This window comes from Pleurodeles waltl, chromosome 9, assembly GCF_031143425.1.
Source record: "Pleurodeles waltl isolate 20211129_DDA chromosome 9, aPleWal1.hap1.20221129, whole genome shotgun sequence".
Taxonomy (NCBI): Eukaryota; Metazoa; Chordata; class Amphibia; order Caudata; family Salamandridae; genus Pleurodeles; species Pleurodeles waltl.
This window is the reverse complement of record NC_090448.1, coordinates 339,799,761-339,818,948: the sequence shown is the minus strand read 5'-3', so window position 1 is coordinate 339,818,948 and position 19,188 is coordinate 339,799,761. Positions and strand designations below refer to the sequence as shown.

General features: G+C 43.8%; 1 protein-coding gene across 2 annotated transcripts in view; it reads left to right on the top strand.

The window, feature by feature from the left end:
- The window catches only part of ECH1 (enoyl-CoA hydratase 1), a 186,399-nt gene that overhangs the window by 96,769 nt on the left and 70,442 nt on the right, over positions 1–19,188 (top strand). For both annotated transcript variants that reach the window (XM_069206892.1, XM_069206891.1), the window contains exon 3: positions 13,664–13,752. In XM_069206892.1, the coding sequence (XP_069062993.1) occupies positions 13,664–13,752 (89 nt within the window). The remainder of the gene's footprint in view (positions 1–13,663; positions 13,753–19,188) is intronic.

The window sequence follows — 19,188 nt, the reverse complement described above, 5'->3', positions numbered from 1 at the left end:
AAGGTTGTGCCTGCCTTTCATGTCATACAATCCATTACTCTTTTGACAGTCTTATCTTCACTTCACCCCTAAATAGAGGAAGAGAGACTGAGCTTTTTAGACCCCAACAATGTGTTGATCTTTTACATCAATCATACCAAGGATCATTGGGTAGAAGATCAGCTCTTTGTGGGTTCTCTGAGACAAAGAAAGGCAAGACTGTGCATAAGCAGAGGTTATCAGTATGGATAATCCTCTGTATGCAAATCTTCTAGGCCTTGGCTAAGACGTAGCCTCTGCTTGTGCTGTATATGTGTCAGACTGCCACATGTGCATCAGTGCACACGGATACAAAGCACTATTACCTCGACCGTCGGGTATGTCAGGATGGGCATTTCACCCATTCTCTCCTGCAGGAGTTTTTAGTTAGCTGTTCCAGAGGCCCGCCACCACTGTGAGAGGTACTGCTTTCGTATCTAGTTGCAAGTAAGGAATCTGCTGTTAGAAGTATTTATCAGAAGAATACGTTTGTTACCATCAGTAATGCTTTTTCTAGTGGACGTTCTATCTAACTGCATGTTCCTCACCACATCGCATCTCCTTTTTCTGTGGAATGGTCTCTTTTTTACATACATAAAGTCCAGTAACATATGACCAGTTATTGAGCAGAGCTTTCTCGGGCACGGACAGTCAAGAAAAAATGGTTTACCAGCGCACATGATTGGCACTTACATGCGACTTCTATGTGCCTTTTGGGACAGAACTAAGCTGGTGCAGAGACTCATCATGCCACCTGCTAGCGCGCAGGAGCAATACTCTGAAATATCTCTGGATCTCCTGGAGATACTTACAGGGTGAGGGATCTTTGGTCAGACAGTGCCTACTACAACGAGCATTACCAAAGGTAAGTAACATGTTCTTTCTGCACACATTTCTGAAAAAGTTTTTTTTTTTTTTTTTTTCTAGGTAGCCTTTGCATGGTACCTATCCGGTAGGTCACATTTCCCTATATTCTGAGATATTTTGTCTTCCTTCATTGGAGGAAAACTATCACAAAGCTAGCTGTTTAATCAGGTCAAAATAGCGCAAATATCACTTTCTTGCTTAGTTGATAGATATAGTGTCTTTAATATCATGAGTGCTAGGGCTCTTGTGGTCCTGGGTGGACTCCAGATAGGAATTGCTTAATCGGATGAGAGGTGCTAAGGTGTGGTTATAAAAGTTATGACACAATGAGTGTAGAGCACAATAGTATGGTGAAGAATAATGACGTCTGATACAGAGCTCCTTGTGTGGTGTATTCATTTACATGCTTCCAGGCTGGGGAGGATGCTACAACTAGCAATAAGTAGGGTATATATGTGCCCTGAAGAAACAAAGCTGCTCTCCCTGAAAGTTTGCAAAAGTGCAGCAAATTGCTTGTGCGTGCCACATGCACCCCAGATCGATGCAAAGCAGTCTGCCCTACTCCAGGCCATACACAGCCATTGAAGAAGTTGAAGGCCTTGCAGAGCAGTGCATTCAAAAATCCTGCCAAAACCTATTGGTAAGGCTGAAAGAAAAGATGCTGTGCCATTCCAAAGAGCCATCATTAATATGAAGCAAACACTGAAGGCAGTGACAACCAGGAACAAAAACATAAACTTACTTACCGGCACAAGCCAGTAAAGCACCACAGGACCTTGAATCGGACGTGACGACCCTGGCTCAGGCGAGAGGCCGATGCATGCAGCAGTTGCAGGTAACATCCTGTGTGATGAACGCCACCTGAACAGCTCACTCTCAATAGCAGTAGAAGGAAGCACAAAATATACCACAGAAACATTCTTGAAGCACCATCTTCGCTTGATACAGTGAAAAGCCTGAACAGAAGTGCCACGTGGACTGCATGGATAGAAACGTTCATAGGTTCGCGGAGAGAAAAAGATGATAAGAAAATCATTAAATGTCTAAAAAAGACCTTGCCAGAGATGGAGTGAAAGATGTGCTAAGGAAAGTCTCACAAGCTAATGCAGCAGCATACCAAAAGACAAAAGAAGCATTGGATGGCAAGTTCAATCTGATGCCAGATGTCGACTACAAGAGGTGAATCTTCAACCAAGCACAACAACGAGCTGGTGAAATGATGGATGAATTTGATTTGTTATTGCTTTAGTAACATTTGTGACTTTGTTACAGTGAGTGCCGCTTTAAGAGACTTAACCAAGCAAAATGTCCCATTTCAGTGGCCTCCTGAATGCGATCACAGTTAAAAAAAAAAAGATATGTGAATTAACATGCAAATGAAATGGCCTACTTTGATCCCCAAGTTACATACTTAGATCACAGTAGAAGCGGGCCCAGTGGGGGGGCTGGGGGAAATCCTGGCTCAACACAATGGGTATCCGAATGCCCAGAAACACATTGTGGCCTACGCCAGTAGAAGCCTGTCTGGACTGAAACAGAACGGGCCTTCTCTCAGCCGGAGAAGGAGGGTAGCTGTAGAGTGGGCCTGCAAACATTTTACTTATTTTTATATGCAAAGCGTTTCACTATCATCACAGACAACCAGGATTGCTCACTATCTTTGGAAACCCGAAAGCTAAGATGCCCCCTCGCATTGAGAGGTGGGGGTTGCAACTGCAAGAGTATGACTGTGATTGTACACAAGCTGGGATAAGACAAAAATCGTGGATATTACTTTTCAAGAGTGCTGCTAAATCGCCACAATTCGACATCTAAAGCGGCTGAAGAGTATCTCAACTTCATTGTGAGGCCCATCACGCCAGCAGCTTTATCCATTTAACAAATTATTTCCGCTACCAAAGCCGAAAAAGAGAAGCCCATCCTCAATGACCTCATTACAATGCAATCTTGGAAAACAAGTGTTCACCTTATGCTGATATTGAATTACAAAAATTCACAAATGTACATGATGAGCTACCCGTCACCCAAAAGGGTATCCTATTGAGAGGCTGGAGAGTTGTCATATCTAATAGCCTGAGCTAGCAAGTCATCGAGCTAGCCCATGAAGGATATCGTGGGATTGTAGCCACCGAAAGAGCCCTAAGAGACTGTGTGGTTGCCTCGCCTAAATGAACAAGTTGAGAAAGAGAGAGATAAAGCATGTCATATTTGTAACTGTTTATCCCCCGAAGGCAACACAGCATCCATTAACAATGTCTGACCTTCCTGCAAATGCCTGGGAAAAGAGTTACAGTTGATTTCTTTGGGCATCTAGAAAATGGACATCATCTCATGGTAGTCATTGATGAATGCTCGCATTTTTCTGTGGTGGAAGATTTCTCATCGACAACACATGATAAAGTCATTGAGTGGTTGGATGATATCTTTGCAGCAAGGGGCATCCCCGGTATTCTCAAATCAGACAGTGGCCCGCCTTTCAATAGCAAGGAATTTAAGGAGCTTCTTCATTGACTCAATGTTAAGCACCAAAAGAGTACACCTCTCTGGGCCCCAAGCCAATGGTATTGAAGGATTTATGGTCCCTCTCAAGAGCGTTGATGGAGGGAATCAATCTAAATCCAGCCCTGTGCCTAGCACTTCCTGTCTATCGATCAACTCCTCTCTCCACAACTGCCCTACCACCTTGCTATTTGGGGGAGCCATTGGAACCTAACTACCACAATAGACATCAAAACCATTGATGAATACCGATAAGGTTTGTGTCACAAACACTTCTCAGAAGTGCAAAATGAAAACATATGCTGATCAGCGCTGATGTGCTCAGGAAACAATCTTTGAGAAAGAGGACTTGGTACTGGTCAAACAGGAGCAGAAACAGACTTTCTTGACAACACATCGTCTCATAAAATCCATCACACGGAATGTGTCAACTTTAAACACTTACCTCTGTGTTTGTCACCTCCTGAGATCACAAGCGAGGCGACCTCCCCTGAAAGTCCAGATCACACATCCAAGCGTATGTCATCGATGAATGATGACGGTGCATCTCAACTAACTCATACCATCCATTCTGGCAGACCCGTGCGAGTGCCCGGCAACTCATTGAGGAAATATGATGCTAATGTTGTTTTATTCTTTTTATTTAACAAAGGACGAGATGTAGCGTATTTGATATGCGCGCTAGGGCCCTCTCGGTCCTGGGTGGACTCAAGACTGGAATTTGTGTAATTGGATGGGACATGTTAAGATGTGGTTATAAAAGTTGACACAATGCAGAGTGCAAGTACGTTGAAGAATAAAGACTTCTGTTATATATAGCTGCGTTTGTGGTGTACTCATTTACATGGTCCAGGGTGGCGAAGGACGTCACAGTAGCATGTCCAACTTATGCCGGTGAGGGTTTCACAAATGAAATGTAAAAAAACAACAACAAAAACGCACTGCTCTTTGCAGTGTTTTAAGTACTTTATTTTGCTACCTTCTCTTGATTATTTTCTTTTGTTAATTATGTATGCTGCACAAGGCACTTGTGTGCCAGAAGCAAACATAACTCTTCAAGGAGCAAAACAGGACAGAAAAATGCACCGGCGCCCTGCCAGTCCTAATTTGTTGTCTACCTTTATGACTTCTTATTTTCAATTACTGCACAACCGGTGATGGTCATGGAATGCTTCACATGCCAGCAGGTGGAGCCATTCATTGCACGAGTGATCTGCTACTGCGGAATACGCGTATAGTGAAAGGAATGTTATTGGAGGTCTCTTGGTGCGAACAGCGGCAGGACCGGCACATACCTGACTTTAGGTCAAGCTTTTCTTTTTTCTGTCCGCTATTATTACAGTAGGAAATTGGTAAAGCACAGATATCTCTCTCTGCTCATGTTTGGAGAAGAATGTCTTAATTTGAACCCAGAGCAAGCACGAGAGGAAGAGGGAAGACTGTGACAGGGTGAAAGGAGGGATTAAAAACAACCCGCAAAGAGATAGAGAATCAGGAAGTGTAGGGTGGAGGAAGAAAGAGGCACAAGCAAACGCGGAGTGCCGCTGTGTGCGCTCAAGAAAAACCTTGGAGCTATGCGCTCACTGTTATTTTTATTTTTCAAACAAATTAGCACTGGAAATTTTACCGAAAGTCATAAACTTGCGATCAGTGTCCAGTGGTGAACATTCAGGTTGCTAATGTATCCTTACAGAAGACCTGAAGCTTATCGAAAAAGTTAATTCTTGTACATTATTGCAGCCTAAGGCATCAACCACCCATTGCAAGAAAATAATTGTGAATATGATGAACAGTATCCAGCTGCGCTACAGTAGGAAAAAAGTTCTTACTTCCTATTGACGATGCATATTTGAAAGACAAAGATAACAAGCATTTACAATGCATCGGGTCTCGCGTTTGCTCATGTTAGAGATGATCGCGTTGTAAACTCCTAACCCGACTTTTCACCTATCGGGCAAAAGTGCATTTATGTACGTAACCCGAAAAAGTGAAATCAAGTACGTAAAGCGCTCGACTTCTGCCAAGCGAGATCGGGCTCGTAAATTAGAGAAAAAAAAGTCCACGAGCCCGATGGAAAACAGCGAGCCTTGCATGTTTTCTGTACTTGCGCTGGAAAAGGGCTAGCCACCGGAAAAGGCATGCCATATGCGTGCCTTCGACTAATGAAAGCAAGCGGATTTTATTAGGGAAGCCCACAAACCAATAAAAAACACTGATGTGAACTTGACAGGGCTCCGAGCCCTTTTATAAATACAAAAGAGTCTCCCTGCGAAACGCATGCAACGCAGGCTCGACCCTAAAAATGCACTGGCCTGCTTAAAATTCCTAAAGTCTAAGCTCACAAAATGAAAGGGTTTGGCATGTTCGCTTCATTTCACTAGCCTGCACAGAGAACCAACAAATGACTCGAAAGTTAAGTGGTCCATGCAGGTAGAATTAAAGATATTCAGCAATGGCAGGGATGGACTTAACTAACTAGTAGAAAGGTTCATCGTATGAACCACTCGGACTCAAAGTGCCCTCCGTCATATAAAAAAAGAAGTACTTTTCGATTTTAAACTTTATGTACCGTTTGCATTTAATGGAACCAGTAGTGCAGTAAAAATGCTTCGGATATAAAAAAATATCTTATTTAAACATTTTGTTCACTCTTTTCTAATGTGAGCTTGATAAAGATGCGTCTGAATTCTGATTTTGGCTTCCAGGGTACTTACTGTTCATTGCATTGTATATCGTCAATTATTTTGCATCTTTACTACCAACCACTTCATTAGCGTTGGTGCGCAAGTTGTAGACAAAATATGCTTGCAGGGAACTAGGTCTCTCTTTGACTGGCATGAGTAACTTAAATTGATCTGTCATAGTATTGCAGTATAAGAGGGCCAGAACCCATTCGTCCACACCCGGGAGGGGACCCTTCCGCAGCTAATCGCCAAATGCATTTTTGCTAACATATATTTTTTCTTCATTTTTGCTAACATATATTTTTTCTGATCAGCACAGGTTTTTTTTTTACGTTTCCCAGTATGGTCATTAGGGAGTTCGGTCCAACCCTCTAATTTATCATTTTACCTAATACCTAACTCGAGAAATCACTTATTTTCGTAGGTTCGTATATCAAGGCACCACCAAGCCAAGTCCATGAAGTCTGCCTCCTCTGCAAGGCACCTTCAGCATCTTCAGTCTTTTCTGAGGCAGTACTTATACAGCACAGTCGGGGAATAATATATATTTTTTAATACATTTAGACTGAATAAGTCATTTGTCTGCTGTTCATGTATACATTCTTGACAGCTGAACAGCAAAAGATCCAGTGCTCATCAGAAATACTGCATCCAGTATCCTGCTCCAGCCTCTGACTAGCTTTAGCAACATCTGGGGACTTAGTAGGGGTTTTCCTTCTTTACTTAAGGCCTGATATAAATATTGACAAACAAGTTACTCCGTCACTGACGGATATCCCAACCGCCGAAATCTAAATCCCATAAGATATATTGGGATTTAGATTTTGGTGGACGGGATATCAGTCACCGTTGTGACGGAGTCACCCCTCCACCAATATCTAAATCAGACCCTTAGTGTGTGAGCATATCAAAAGAATCAGGTTCAGTTGCAAAGTTTATTAGATAATTTCGGACTGCTGCCTGTATTCTATAATACAAGAATATTTCTAATGCCATAAGGCAGAGTTTTCATTAGGGATCGGATCTAATGGCTTTAAAGGTGCTATCAAGAAACACGTCTCCCATACTTTGAATATTTAACCTAATCATCCCTCTATTTTACGTGACAGGTAGCCAACCGCAACACTCCACACACATACTATTTCACTACAGAGAAGGAATATGGCTGCTCATAGATAGTCATCGCCACGCAGGAATAAAATTGATGCAGACGCCAACTACAGTGGCAACAGTGTTATGGAGGATTGATTTAAATAAATAAATACATGTAAAAAAAATACAAGATTCCTGAAAATCCACCATCTTGATGCCTGCATCAACCCAAAGCAGACTTGTTCCTCCTGTATGTGGGGCAGCAGCGTTCCAGAACCGCTATGGCACTATGCACAGCACCCCTGGATTGAGAGGCTGCTGGATGGACATGACGGGGAAGAGATTCTCTTTTATGTTAGCTGTGTCTATCAGGGCTTATAATGCCATAGCAGTTATAGGCCAATATAACAGACACACGTGGTCCGATATAGCCATATGTCTAGACTTACTACCAGAGCACAAAAAACAAGAGGTGAAGTCTATTCTCCATGACGGAGGGAAGGCATTTTGTGCTCTAAATGATTTGACAATGGACTTGGCAAACAGTGGCAATAGGCAACTTGCAGGAGCTGCATTCTTTCGCAGACAAGGATGAGAAAGCTACCTTGCTCAGACTGGAATTCGAGAATAAAACAATGGGCATTTCATTTGCTGGAGATGGGTTGTTTGGAATACATGTGGACTGCGCTCAGCACGGTATGAAGGCAGACCCTGAAACCGCCACATTCTTTGGGGACTATACAGCAAAGAACATCGTATCTCTTTCAAGATAGAACCCAGCCGTACCGAGGTCTAAACTAAATCTACAGGTATCCACATATAAACTTCAGTCGTATCACCAGGAATATGTATCCGGTCATGAACCGCAGCATCTTCACACACCAGGACAGCCACAGTCCCATGCAAGACAGTCGGAAAAATGCTGGGGCAAATGAAAGGGCCAGGGAGCCCTCTTCACATTTAATTTCCAGGCCCCATCTATAAATAGACAGAACCCCAGTGGAATCTGTCTACTGCAATTTGAGGACAGTCACTACAGATAAATTAGTGTTGGATGGGATTCATTATGACCATACCCTGGAATGTATACAACCTCCGCCAATAACTGCTTTGTTCAGAACAAAAGACAAGCCCCTACGCCTGAGGTCCTGAGACTTTGTTTTTCCAAAATCAAACAAATGCAACAGAAAGAGCTCTACTTTCGCTAAATGTAAAGAGATATCTAAAATTCTAAATGATAGAACCAAACAAATAAGAAAATCCAGTCAATTTCTAGTATTCTTCTATCAACCACGTAAAGGATGCCCAGTGATGAAAGAGGGAATATGACGATGGCTAGCTGCAACAGTAGATTTTTGTCACTTGAAAGCAGGATGACCTCTTACAGACACCATTAAAGCCCATTCTACAAGGAGTATGGCAACTTCATTAGCACTTTAAGCAGGAGTGCCACTAGTAAACATTTGCTGCACTGCAACTCGAATGAACAGACACATCTTCAAATGATACTATTGTTTTGAAGCAGTTGCAGACAGAGAGCACGCAGTTCTGTGTCATCTGTTCAAATAAAGTGAGCCTGTTAAATGTTCCACCATCCTCTTGTAATGTATGTAATGACCTGGATTGTTAATACTGCCCACTATGCTGATTCCAGCATGCGAATCTAAGAAATATCTAATGCTGGAGAAAAAATGGCTTTCTTTCCTGTAACTGTAGTTTTTTAGCATTGGTATCTTTCGCTGATTCACATTCCACCATCTTCCCAAATAGAGGCTCACCCCATGCACTAAATAAATACTTATAGTTACACTGTTGTGTGAAAAAGTTGAGGTGTGAATACCTCTGGTAGAAGTGAGGCAGAGAGCAATCTCATCTCATTAGGTTAAGTTTGGTTCCTTTAGAGTGAGGTGGATGTGCTACCAAAGATGACGTTTTCTGGGCCTTTCCAAGCTGTAAGTCCCTTGTACTGCTACATTAAAGTTACAGAGGGGCTCTCACTTGGACTGCGGGGAATGATTCAAGTAACTGTATCTATGGAAGATACCAACGCTGGAGAACCACAATTACAGACAAGTATTTTTTTGTTATGTATCACACAGATGTCTCATTGTGTAGCCAACCGACAGGTAGTGATTAATCTCACTGGAAGAAGCGCAGTGTGTGTGTTTTAAAGTAACTTTAAATGCCTTGCCTGTCCCATTGTGTATCGCCCTGCCATTTATATGCTGCATTCACTGTTTGAGAGGTCCCTGTATGTATATTTTCCTGTCTAAGAAGTGAGCATTTCCTAATCCTAGTGTCGGTGTGTTCCCCTGATCCAAGTGACAGTGTGTACGTGGGCTCTGAGTTTGAGCTTTCTGTCCTAGTGAACAGTATGTGCTTCCATTCAAAGTCTTAGTGATTTCTATCCCAGTGGATGAGCTCTGTCCCCTTGTATAAGATCATGCAATTGTCTCTGTCCTGTAGATTGTTTCTGTCTTCCAGTTGTGTTAGTGTCTTAGTTCATGTGCAAATATAAGTGACTTCCTGCGTTGTATACGTGTCTGTTTCACTATTTTAGTAATTGTGTCTCCCTGTCTTATCAGTATCCTCTGTCACCATGCCTGTACAGGTGCCTCCTCATCCATGTGAATGTGTCCATGTGTTATTTCGATAGATTGTCTCCATGTGAGAGCAATCTCTGTCCAAAGGTCTGTGTGCTCCCTTTCCAAGTGTTTGTTTTGACTCTTTTTAGTCGCTGGGTTCTCTGTGCTAGGTCTGTGTATTTATTATCTGGGCTTACATGTCTTCTATGCACCATTTATTTTCCTTTTACATTGCAAGTCTGTCCCCTACACAAGTGCCAGTGTATTCTCTGTTGTAGTTGAGCGTGGTTTCCTTTACCAGTATTTTATTTCCCAATCCCGCAGTTGGTGGTTTCCTGTTAGTGTTATTGTGTTCCTTGATCCAGGTTTGAAAGGCTTTTCCTTCACCTGTTTCATTGTGTTCTCTATCCCCATGTGTTAGTGGGCTGCGCGTGCCACAGTAAGCATTACCTGGCCCAGTGTTAGTGTGTCTTGGCCCAGTGTGTGTGTGTCTTTCTGTCCTAGTGTAAATGTGCTTCAGTGTGTCTTGCATGTTAAATTTTTAGTGTTCCCAGTTACAATGTGTGTGCGTCCTATCCTATTGTGCTTCTGTATTGTCTACAAGATGTTTCACGTTTTAGTGTTCGTTCTTTCCTGGTATTAGCATGTTGCAGTGTATATTTCAATAAAAAAAAAATAATAATAATAATTTTCTTGATTGAGCTATATTTACCCTGGGCAGGGTAGAGTTATAGGGTTCCCCCTTGTTATGTACAGGCAGTGTATATTAGCATTTTTCTTTTCTAACGTTGAGGTAATCCTGGTTTCAATGCAGGAGTCTCTGTTGCAACGTAATCTTTGTCTTGGTGTGTTTCCTCTTAATCTTAGTGACTTTCCTGTGATTGTTTTCCTTGTCCCTGTATATGGACACTGCTACACTGTTGGCGTTTCCTGTCCCCATTGCAGTATCTACTTGACCATGTACTGGCGTCCAGTATCAGCAAGCATTGGCAAATCCAATAGTTCTCAACTATGTGAGAGCAATTTGCTTTGGCAATGTATTTTAGGCATGTTGTATGCTTTTGTGGCTGCTGCTGAGCATGGCTAAAAATTAATGGAGTTGGGTAGAGTAGGGTACATTGGGGGTAGATTGGAGTAGAGTAGAGTTGGGTAGATTAGACTGGGTTGCGGTAGACTGGAGTGGATGAGATTGGAGAGGATTGGGTAGTTTGAATTAGATTAAGGTGGTCATTCCAACCTCGGCGGTCTTTTCAATCGACCGCCGAGGGACCGCCGTACGGAAGACCGCCAGTGCTGGTGGTGTTCCGCACGAGCCATTCTGACTGCTGGCAGCGCTCCGCCCGTTTCCGGACGAAGGGCCGCCAACAGCCATACTGGCGGCAGGCGGGGAAGGGGAGGTAGCTCCACCTCCACCACCACGCCAACAGAACACCGCCCAGCGAATCACGACCTGTGATTCGCTGTGGCGGTGTTCTGTTGGTGTGGCGGTGTCGGCAGAGCTTCCCCCATGGGTCCCGTCCCATCCCGGAGGATCACCGGAACAGGTAAGGTGATCGTCCGCTAGGGAAGGGGGGTGGGGGGTGTTGTGAGTTGTGTGCGTGCATGGGGGTGTGCGTGCATGAATGCTGGGGTGTGTGTATGTGCAGTGTGTGTATGTGCATGAGTGCGTGCATGAATGCGGGGTTGTGTGTGTATGTGTGCGTGCATGAATGCGGGGGGGTGTGTGTATGTGCATGTGTGCGTGCATGAATGCGGGGGGGTGTATGTGCATGTATGCGTGCGTGTATGTGTGTGTATATGTTGGGGATCGGGGTGGGGGAGGGGGGTCCTGCAACCTTTTGGGGGTGGCAGGGGTGGTGGGGGGTAGGGGAGGGAGTTGGGGTGGGGGAGACCCCTATCAGTGCCAGGGAAGAGATTCCCTGGCACTGATAGTGCTTACCGCCATGGATTTCATGGCGGTCCCAAACCGCATGAAATCCATGGCGGTAAGCCGGGGTCAGGCGGGTTGGAATACCGCCGGCGGTATGTGACGACCCCAGGTCTCCAGCCCGGCGGCCGTTACCGCCGTGGCAGTCGGAGCGGTGAAGCGGCGGCTGGCCATGGCGGTAACCGCCATGGTCAGAATACATGAAAAAAGACCACCAGGCTGTTGGCGGTCATACCGCCGCTTCACCGCCGACCGCCGACCGCCACGTTTGGAATGACCACCTAAGTATGGTAGATTGGAGTTGGTTAGATTAACTGGAGTAGGGTAGAATGTAGCGGAGTGAAGTGGGGTAATTTGGGGTGGAGGGGCGTAGAGTGGAGTGACATGGAGTGTTGTGGAGTGGCTTGCCATAGTTTGGAGTGTCATAGAATGAAGTAGCATAGAGTGGAGGGGCATAGAATGAAGTAGTGTTGTGAAATGACATAGTGGGGAGAATGCATGGTGTGCTAGCACACTGCCATTACAGCCAACACACATTCAATTGAAATGACCATTACATTTTAGTTTTACTGCTCACAAACGAGAATGTGTGGAAATGTCATCACCTAGTGTATTGATGCTTTGATCCGATTCAAATATTTGTTTCCACCACACTTCAGAATAAAAAAAAATATAAAATGTATTTGTACTTTACTAGTTCTGATATATTCTGAAATATCTGCAGAGTCCATTTCTGTGGGATGCCAGAATAAAGCCTTTCGCTTCACTGCAGGATTGTCAGATAAATTCCTCCCACTTTGAAGTCAGTGGGAAAAAAAAGTAAACGCAAGAAGTAAACACCTTGGAAAACAGAGCCTGATATTTGACCCCTGTTTCTGAATATACAGTAAATGTGATAAGATAAGAATAAAACTTAAAGGTCTGTGTACAGAAAGTGAGCACTCGGAAGGATACAGTAAACAAGCAATGCTTCACTGGCCAAACAAACTCATGCTGGACAGCCTGAAACAAATAAATCCAGCCAATAGAAAGCAAGCTAATGTGAATTACAAACCACAAAGCCAATGGTCAGCAATGGGTGGAATGCATTCCCAGGGAAGCAGCTCGGAATGCCCACAAGAAGTTACTAGCAAACCAGACATCTGCGCTGTACGGTAGACTTCGAGAAACTTGGGTTTCTCCAACCTGGCTGTGTTACACAGCCGGGTTGGAGAAACTGCACAGACCTCAGTGCACTGTCTGAGTGGCAGAACAATCCGCTCAGACCAATTGTGATGCTGCTGTCATGCTAGGTATAACATATGTTAACAGTACTGTTGCAAGAAAATCACACTTTCTGCTGTCTCCATCATAAATCCAATTTTAGTTTGTGTCCATAATATTCTACTTAGATGTTTGTGTGTATGTGTATATATATATATGCATGTATGTATGTGTGTATATACATATATATACATTTTTTTTTGTCAAGTCCTTCCATCTTAGACTCTGTTACTCCTTAGAAATTGTCAAACTCAGCAAGTATTTTTATAATATACACTGCTTTTCCAGCTCTCGATATGTGATCTGACACACTGTTTTATTCAGGTCTGGGATTGGACAGTGCATTTGTTAAAATGACGTATAGCTACCAATATTTGTAGCGTAGATTTTAATTCTGCGTCTTTCAAACATTGGCTTTCTTCAACAAACTTCCTTCAGCCATTGGATTGAGACTTGTTGATCAATTCTTGGCTCAGCTTAGTAAACTATTTATCTGTTATTTAACAGTAATGGCAGTTTGGGTGTACCCTTGATCCTTCAACGGAGTGCTTGCTTTGACCTGCACTGCTATATCCCTCCCTTGTGGACTTGAATGTGCTTAGGCTGCATGCATCTACACATAAACCACAGACCTGTTGGCTTTGCTAGTGCTGATTTCTGTTGTTGTTATGAACTGTCACTAACTTGGACTCTTATTCGTCATCTTCCTTTCTCCTTCCAAACCCTAGGGAGATGGTGGAATGTTTCAATAAGATCGCCCAAGATTCAGACTGCCATGCAGTAGTTCTGTCCGGAGCAGGCAAAGTCTTCACTGCAGGTATCAATAAAGGAATTTTTTTACATAGTGCTGCTAACTGCATATTAGCTATTTCAGAATTCTATGCATAGCAAGTCTCACAGTTACTGAGCTGATTGGTACTAGATGTGTCCGAAGGATTGATCAACGAGCGAATCCTGTTAGGTTCAAAGCTGAACCTCTTATGTTACACACTCTTCGAGCTCTAGCTCAACTATCTTATTTGCGTCTGTGATTTGAAATGTTTATTTTTGTGCTTCAAACGTCTCTTTCCCTGTGAGCGTATGATTTGGTATTGTGCTGTGTGCCTGAGTTTGTAGGTCTGCATTGGACAGTGTGTACGTGTGTCTTATTAGTAAATCTGTGTGCACTGGTATGTACATATTTGACTTTCACCGGGCATGTATAATGGTGTCTGTCTCTACAGTGTGTAATGTGGTTGTTGATTCTGCTGCCTATGTGTGTTTTACATGATGTTTCAGAGCGCACAACTTTGCCTGCAAGATGCGAGATATTGCTTTGATTGCAGAGGATATAGCACCATGCAGTGTTGACTGTTGACTTGCTTACCAACCTGTAGTTTATTATTTTTGTTCCTTGTACGTCGGGCGAAATTTTGATTACGCAGGAGTAATTTCTGTAATTTTGTGTAAATCTGTGGATGCCATATTACTGTAAATTACAGTTCATTTTATTAAAAGTAACTTGGCACAAATACTACAGCAGGAACAATAAACTTAGAGCAGCTGCTGCTTTTTATGCTCTGTTGTAACTAGCAATATTTTCTTAGCACAAAAAGCCTCCTTGGGTCCATTTTGGGCATGAGTGTGTTTTTGCAGTTGGGAAGTACCACTAAATGCTGAGTTATTCTTGTGTAATTCTTCGTAATCTTGCATAAAGCTATTGTAATTTCACACAATTACGCTACAGCAAATTACTTGAGTTACACCCACCTCTGGTTCCTTGCAATATTCTTCATCTTTGCTTGCCCACCTCATTTTTGTACCTATTTGCCACCTGATCACTTAGCCACTCGTGGATGTTGACAGGTTGCTTATATATATTATATATATATGTGTGTGTGTGTTCGATGGCGCGAGTTATAGTTACCTTAGGGCACAAGTTAAAGTTACTTGAGATAACTAACTATAACAGGTTAATTTCTATGGTTTTGTACGTTTAAAATGTAAACCTAACTATAACATCCCTGTAACCTTTGTTTTGTAAGTGAATTTTTATGTTTTTTTTAATTGTATTTTCTAATTATAACGTACCTGTAATCTTTGGATTTTTCAGTGAATTTGTATGGGTTTTTTATACGTTAATTTTAATTACTATACGTTAATCTAACCACCGCCACTCATGGCCTTTGGCCATGTGCAACAGCAGTTGGTTGCTGGGCCAGTCCTTGCCGCCAGCCCCCCCAACCACCTAACCCTGAGAGAGAAAGTGAAAGATTGAGAGAGAGCGATTTAGAGAAAACTTTAACAGGTAGAAATTGAGAGAGGTTTTTTTTGGGCTTTGATGAATGATATACTTTGAATGAGATATTTCTAGACAAATTAAAAATAAAAATGTTTTTGTCAGTTAAAGAGAGTGAGATCACATTTCAGTATGTAACTTAAATATCTATAGTTTAAAAGAAACTAAAGCATGAAATTACCATAGACTCACCTAGACTGGAACTCTTAACCTTCAGCATACATGTCTGAGTCCTTAACCACTAGGCCAGAGGTGACTCCTTACTGTGCAGTGTCCAGACTTAGCTGTGACATTCAACCCACAGATTTGGAGTGGAAAAATACTTCAATGTTCCATCACTAGACATGTTTAGTAGTCTGAACACTAGAAAATAAACAGACAAACAGTGAGGAGATACTAGGATTTGAATCTTAAACCTATTGACAGTTTAAGAGCTTTACCATAAGCCTAGAAGTGACCCTGGCCTGCTGTCCATCAAAATATAAGTATAACATTTGCGCCAAACATCTTGCTAGTCTGACACTTTGAAGTTATTGCATGTAGTGACTATTGCAATAACAATCTCTCTCTCTTCCATCCCATAATGGGATGGAAAAGAGAGAGAAAGAGTGACAGGGTCAAAGGGTGGGGGGCCCTAAAGACCCCCGCACTCCTAGTCGGTTCCCCGCTAGCATTGCTCCCACAACCAGAGAGCTGCTTTCAGTAGCAGCTCCCTGCTTGCTAGAACAATGTTTTCATTTGTTTCCCTGCACACACATTTGGGTGCAGGGAAACAGATGAAAACTCAGTTTTCTCTTGCAGAAGGCGGTGTGTGTGCTTTGATTTGGTGGGAGCTATCAAAGCTCCCACCAAGTGAGAGTAACAGCTATGTCCCATGGATGTGCAGCCTGGGACATTGCAGGAGCTGACCCTGAGGGCTGGCGCTCCCCAGAGCAGTCATTGGCTTCATGAGGGGGGGCTCATGGGGTGCTCTCTCCCCCCCCCATTATAATTGAAGCCCGGGTTGGGTGGCAGTTCAGCCCTTTTCCCCCTCCCCCTGGCAATCATTATGATTTAAGCCCCAGCAGTCCCCGGGGAACAAAAAGTACACACCTCTCCTTTATTTCAACATGCCTCCTGGACCTTCCCCACCTAGGGGCTTTTTCTAAAACAGACACTGGAGCCGGCACCTTTTTTTAAATTGTATTAATTTTTTTCATGCTTTTGCTGCAAACCTGCGATAAACTTTATAAAAAGAAGTGTTTTTTACCTTGGCGTGGGGGTCCCTCTGGGACCGGGGCTCCAGAGCTGAGGAGTCAGTGTGTCCCTACCCTGGCCCCTTCATTATAACTGAAGCACCAGGGAGGTGGCAGTTCCCGTGGCTTTCCTTTTATATCTCACCACTAATGTACAGATTTATCCCAAACAACAAAATGCACAATCTGCATACCAAAAGCTACTTTTCTGCCAGATTTGGTGTAAACCATCCAGTGGGTCGGGCTTTAGTCGTGTTCAAACTCCTATGGGAATTAACTCCTCCCCCCCCCACCTCACGTTTCTCAGCCTCTTCTTGATTGATCACGCTGAAACTTTCTGTGTGCAATAAGAACCACTGGCACACATTTTTGTGAACATTTTGTGAAGATTCGTCAAATGGTGCCAAAGATATAGGCATGTCAAAACACGTTTTTTCCATGGAAACATGGTCTTAACTATAACTACCTACTGGCAGTCACCAGTAGGTAAAGTATATACACAAAAAAGAAGCCGCAAACTCTGGGTAGTTCCCAGCTTAAGTGGAGATCAGTTCCTGTATACAGCACCACTACAACAGTGTCACGCTAAAATTGCTCACCTCAAATGTCTGTTTTTCTAGCAAAGTCTTGAAGCAAAGGATTAGCACAGTTGCATCCATGCCGAGCTAGAAAGGGACAGTCCTTTGCCATTTATACAACAAAGTATTTGGGGTGAGCTATTTTAGATTGCCGCTGGTGTTGTAGGGTGCTCTATACAGGAGCTGCTCTCCACCTAAACTTGGGAGCTACCCAGAGTTCACTAGTTCTTTTTCGCCTAATTTAATGTGCACTTTAAGCCTGAAAAGGTATTGTTTTGAGATATATATATATATATATATATATATATATATATTTCACTGAAGTAAACAAAGTTAATGGGATGTTATAGTTAGGTGAAAATTTCAGTGCCAACGTATCTCCTAGGCCATGTACTAAATACACAAATTATTGTAGAGGGCATATGGCCCACCTCCTGAGGCCTTAACAGGCCCTGGGCCAAAAACAATAATTTTAGGTTGGGGGTATGTGGTCCCCTCCCCAAGCTCAAATGGGCCCCGGGAGACCCCATTCCTTGGGGCTAACCACTAACAATATGGTGGGGGGGGGTGGACATACAGCCTCAGATTACCTAATTCCCTGGGGCCAACCCCTAATAAAGGAGGGTGGCATGCAGGTCCCCCCTCCCTGATCCTGGGACCCATTCCCCCCCCCCACACCCCCTCAAAGGGCAAAATGCAATAAAATAGGGGAGGGGCCACAGGGCCCCCTCCCTGAGCCTTATTTGGCACCGAGGACCCCATCCCTCCGGCTGAATTGCATGATTAAGGTGAGGTGTGTGTGCGGCTCTGTGCTCCTCAGGGCTACTTATGCCCCAGGGACCCTATCTCCCAGAGTCAGAGGGGGGTGCCCACCTGGGGTACCCATAGATGACAAGTTGGGGGACTGCGGTGGGAGCCTCTGGCCCCAAATGGCTTCCCACATAGTGTGGGAGACAGTATTGTAATATCTGTTTCACTCCCTTAGGGAGTGAAGGCAGAGGAACTGGGAAAACGGGGGAACAGAAGTCTGCGCCCACTCAGCGGGAGCATGTTTGAATCACCCACAGGCTGGGAGCAGACATGCCTTCCCTGCCTGTGCTGCTGCAAACATATGTTAACCTGCCCACATTGATGTGGGCAGAGAAACTGCTTTGCCCCAATGGTTATGTCTCCAACACAGAGCCATTGAACAGGCCCCAATGGATGGGGCCCCTAGGGCCTAATGAGGCTTGGGCTGGACCTGCCTTCTCCCCTCCCCTTAATTATTGTATCGTGCCCCAGGGCATGTCGCCCCTGGGGCTGCCATTGAGGAGGCGGTCCGTCCACTCCCCTCCCCTCCCCTTACTTAAGATACCTGGGAGATGGGGTTGCCGGGACCCAAAATATGCTTGGGGTGAGGGTTATACTGTCCCCCTCCCACCCAGATATTTTATTTTAAGTCACACAACCATTTCTTTTTGTGTGTGTGTTTTTTTTTTTCTGCGATCCACAGGAGTCCTTCGGGATGATAGCAAAATTTGATAATCTAGTTTTTTTTTTTTTTATTTAATTTTTTATTTTAACTCAGTTGGGGTTTCCCGGATCCCCCCTCATAGTGTGTATAAAACAATCCTGCACAGCCGAATCCTCACACCTAGCACAGGGAGTCCTCACCGTAAGGCTCCGAACTGGACTTAGCTCCCTGCAATGCTCTCCTCTTCGTCAGAGGGAACACTGGTCTTGGTGCTCTAGGGCAGGCGTTCTTTGTTTTCCCCGGATAAGGTCTCCTCACCCAGCAAGGAGACTAACAGGCCTTGGCTCACAGTCCTCGTCACTGGTAAAAGTCTTAGAGAGCTTCTCCTCACAAAGTCTGTCTGGCTGCTTGATGAATGCACAATTTGGGGCTTTTAACCTTCCCTTTATATAGTCCATTTCCAGGCGCCAACTGTGATTTAGGGCCTCAGTATCTGAAGTATTATGTTGGGGTTCTGCTTCTTCTAAAGTGTACATTTCTTCTTTCCTCCTGAAACAATGTCTGTCACAGCAAGCAAGACTCCAAAGCTGATTGATGCACAAAACAATTCATGCTCACGAATTCACACCTGGATGTCAGCCACTGTGATATGTGCATCAAAAGCTTAATCCCAGGCTCCCAGTCCTACTCTTTGATTTCCTTTTCAGCC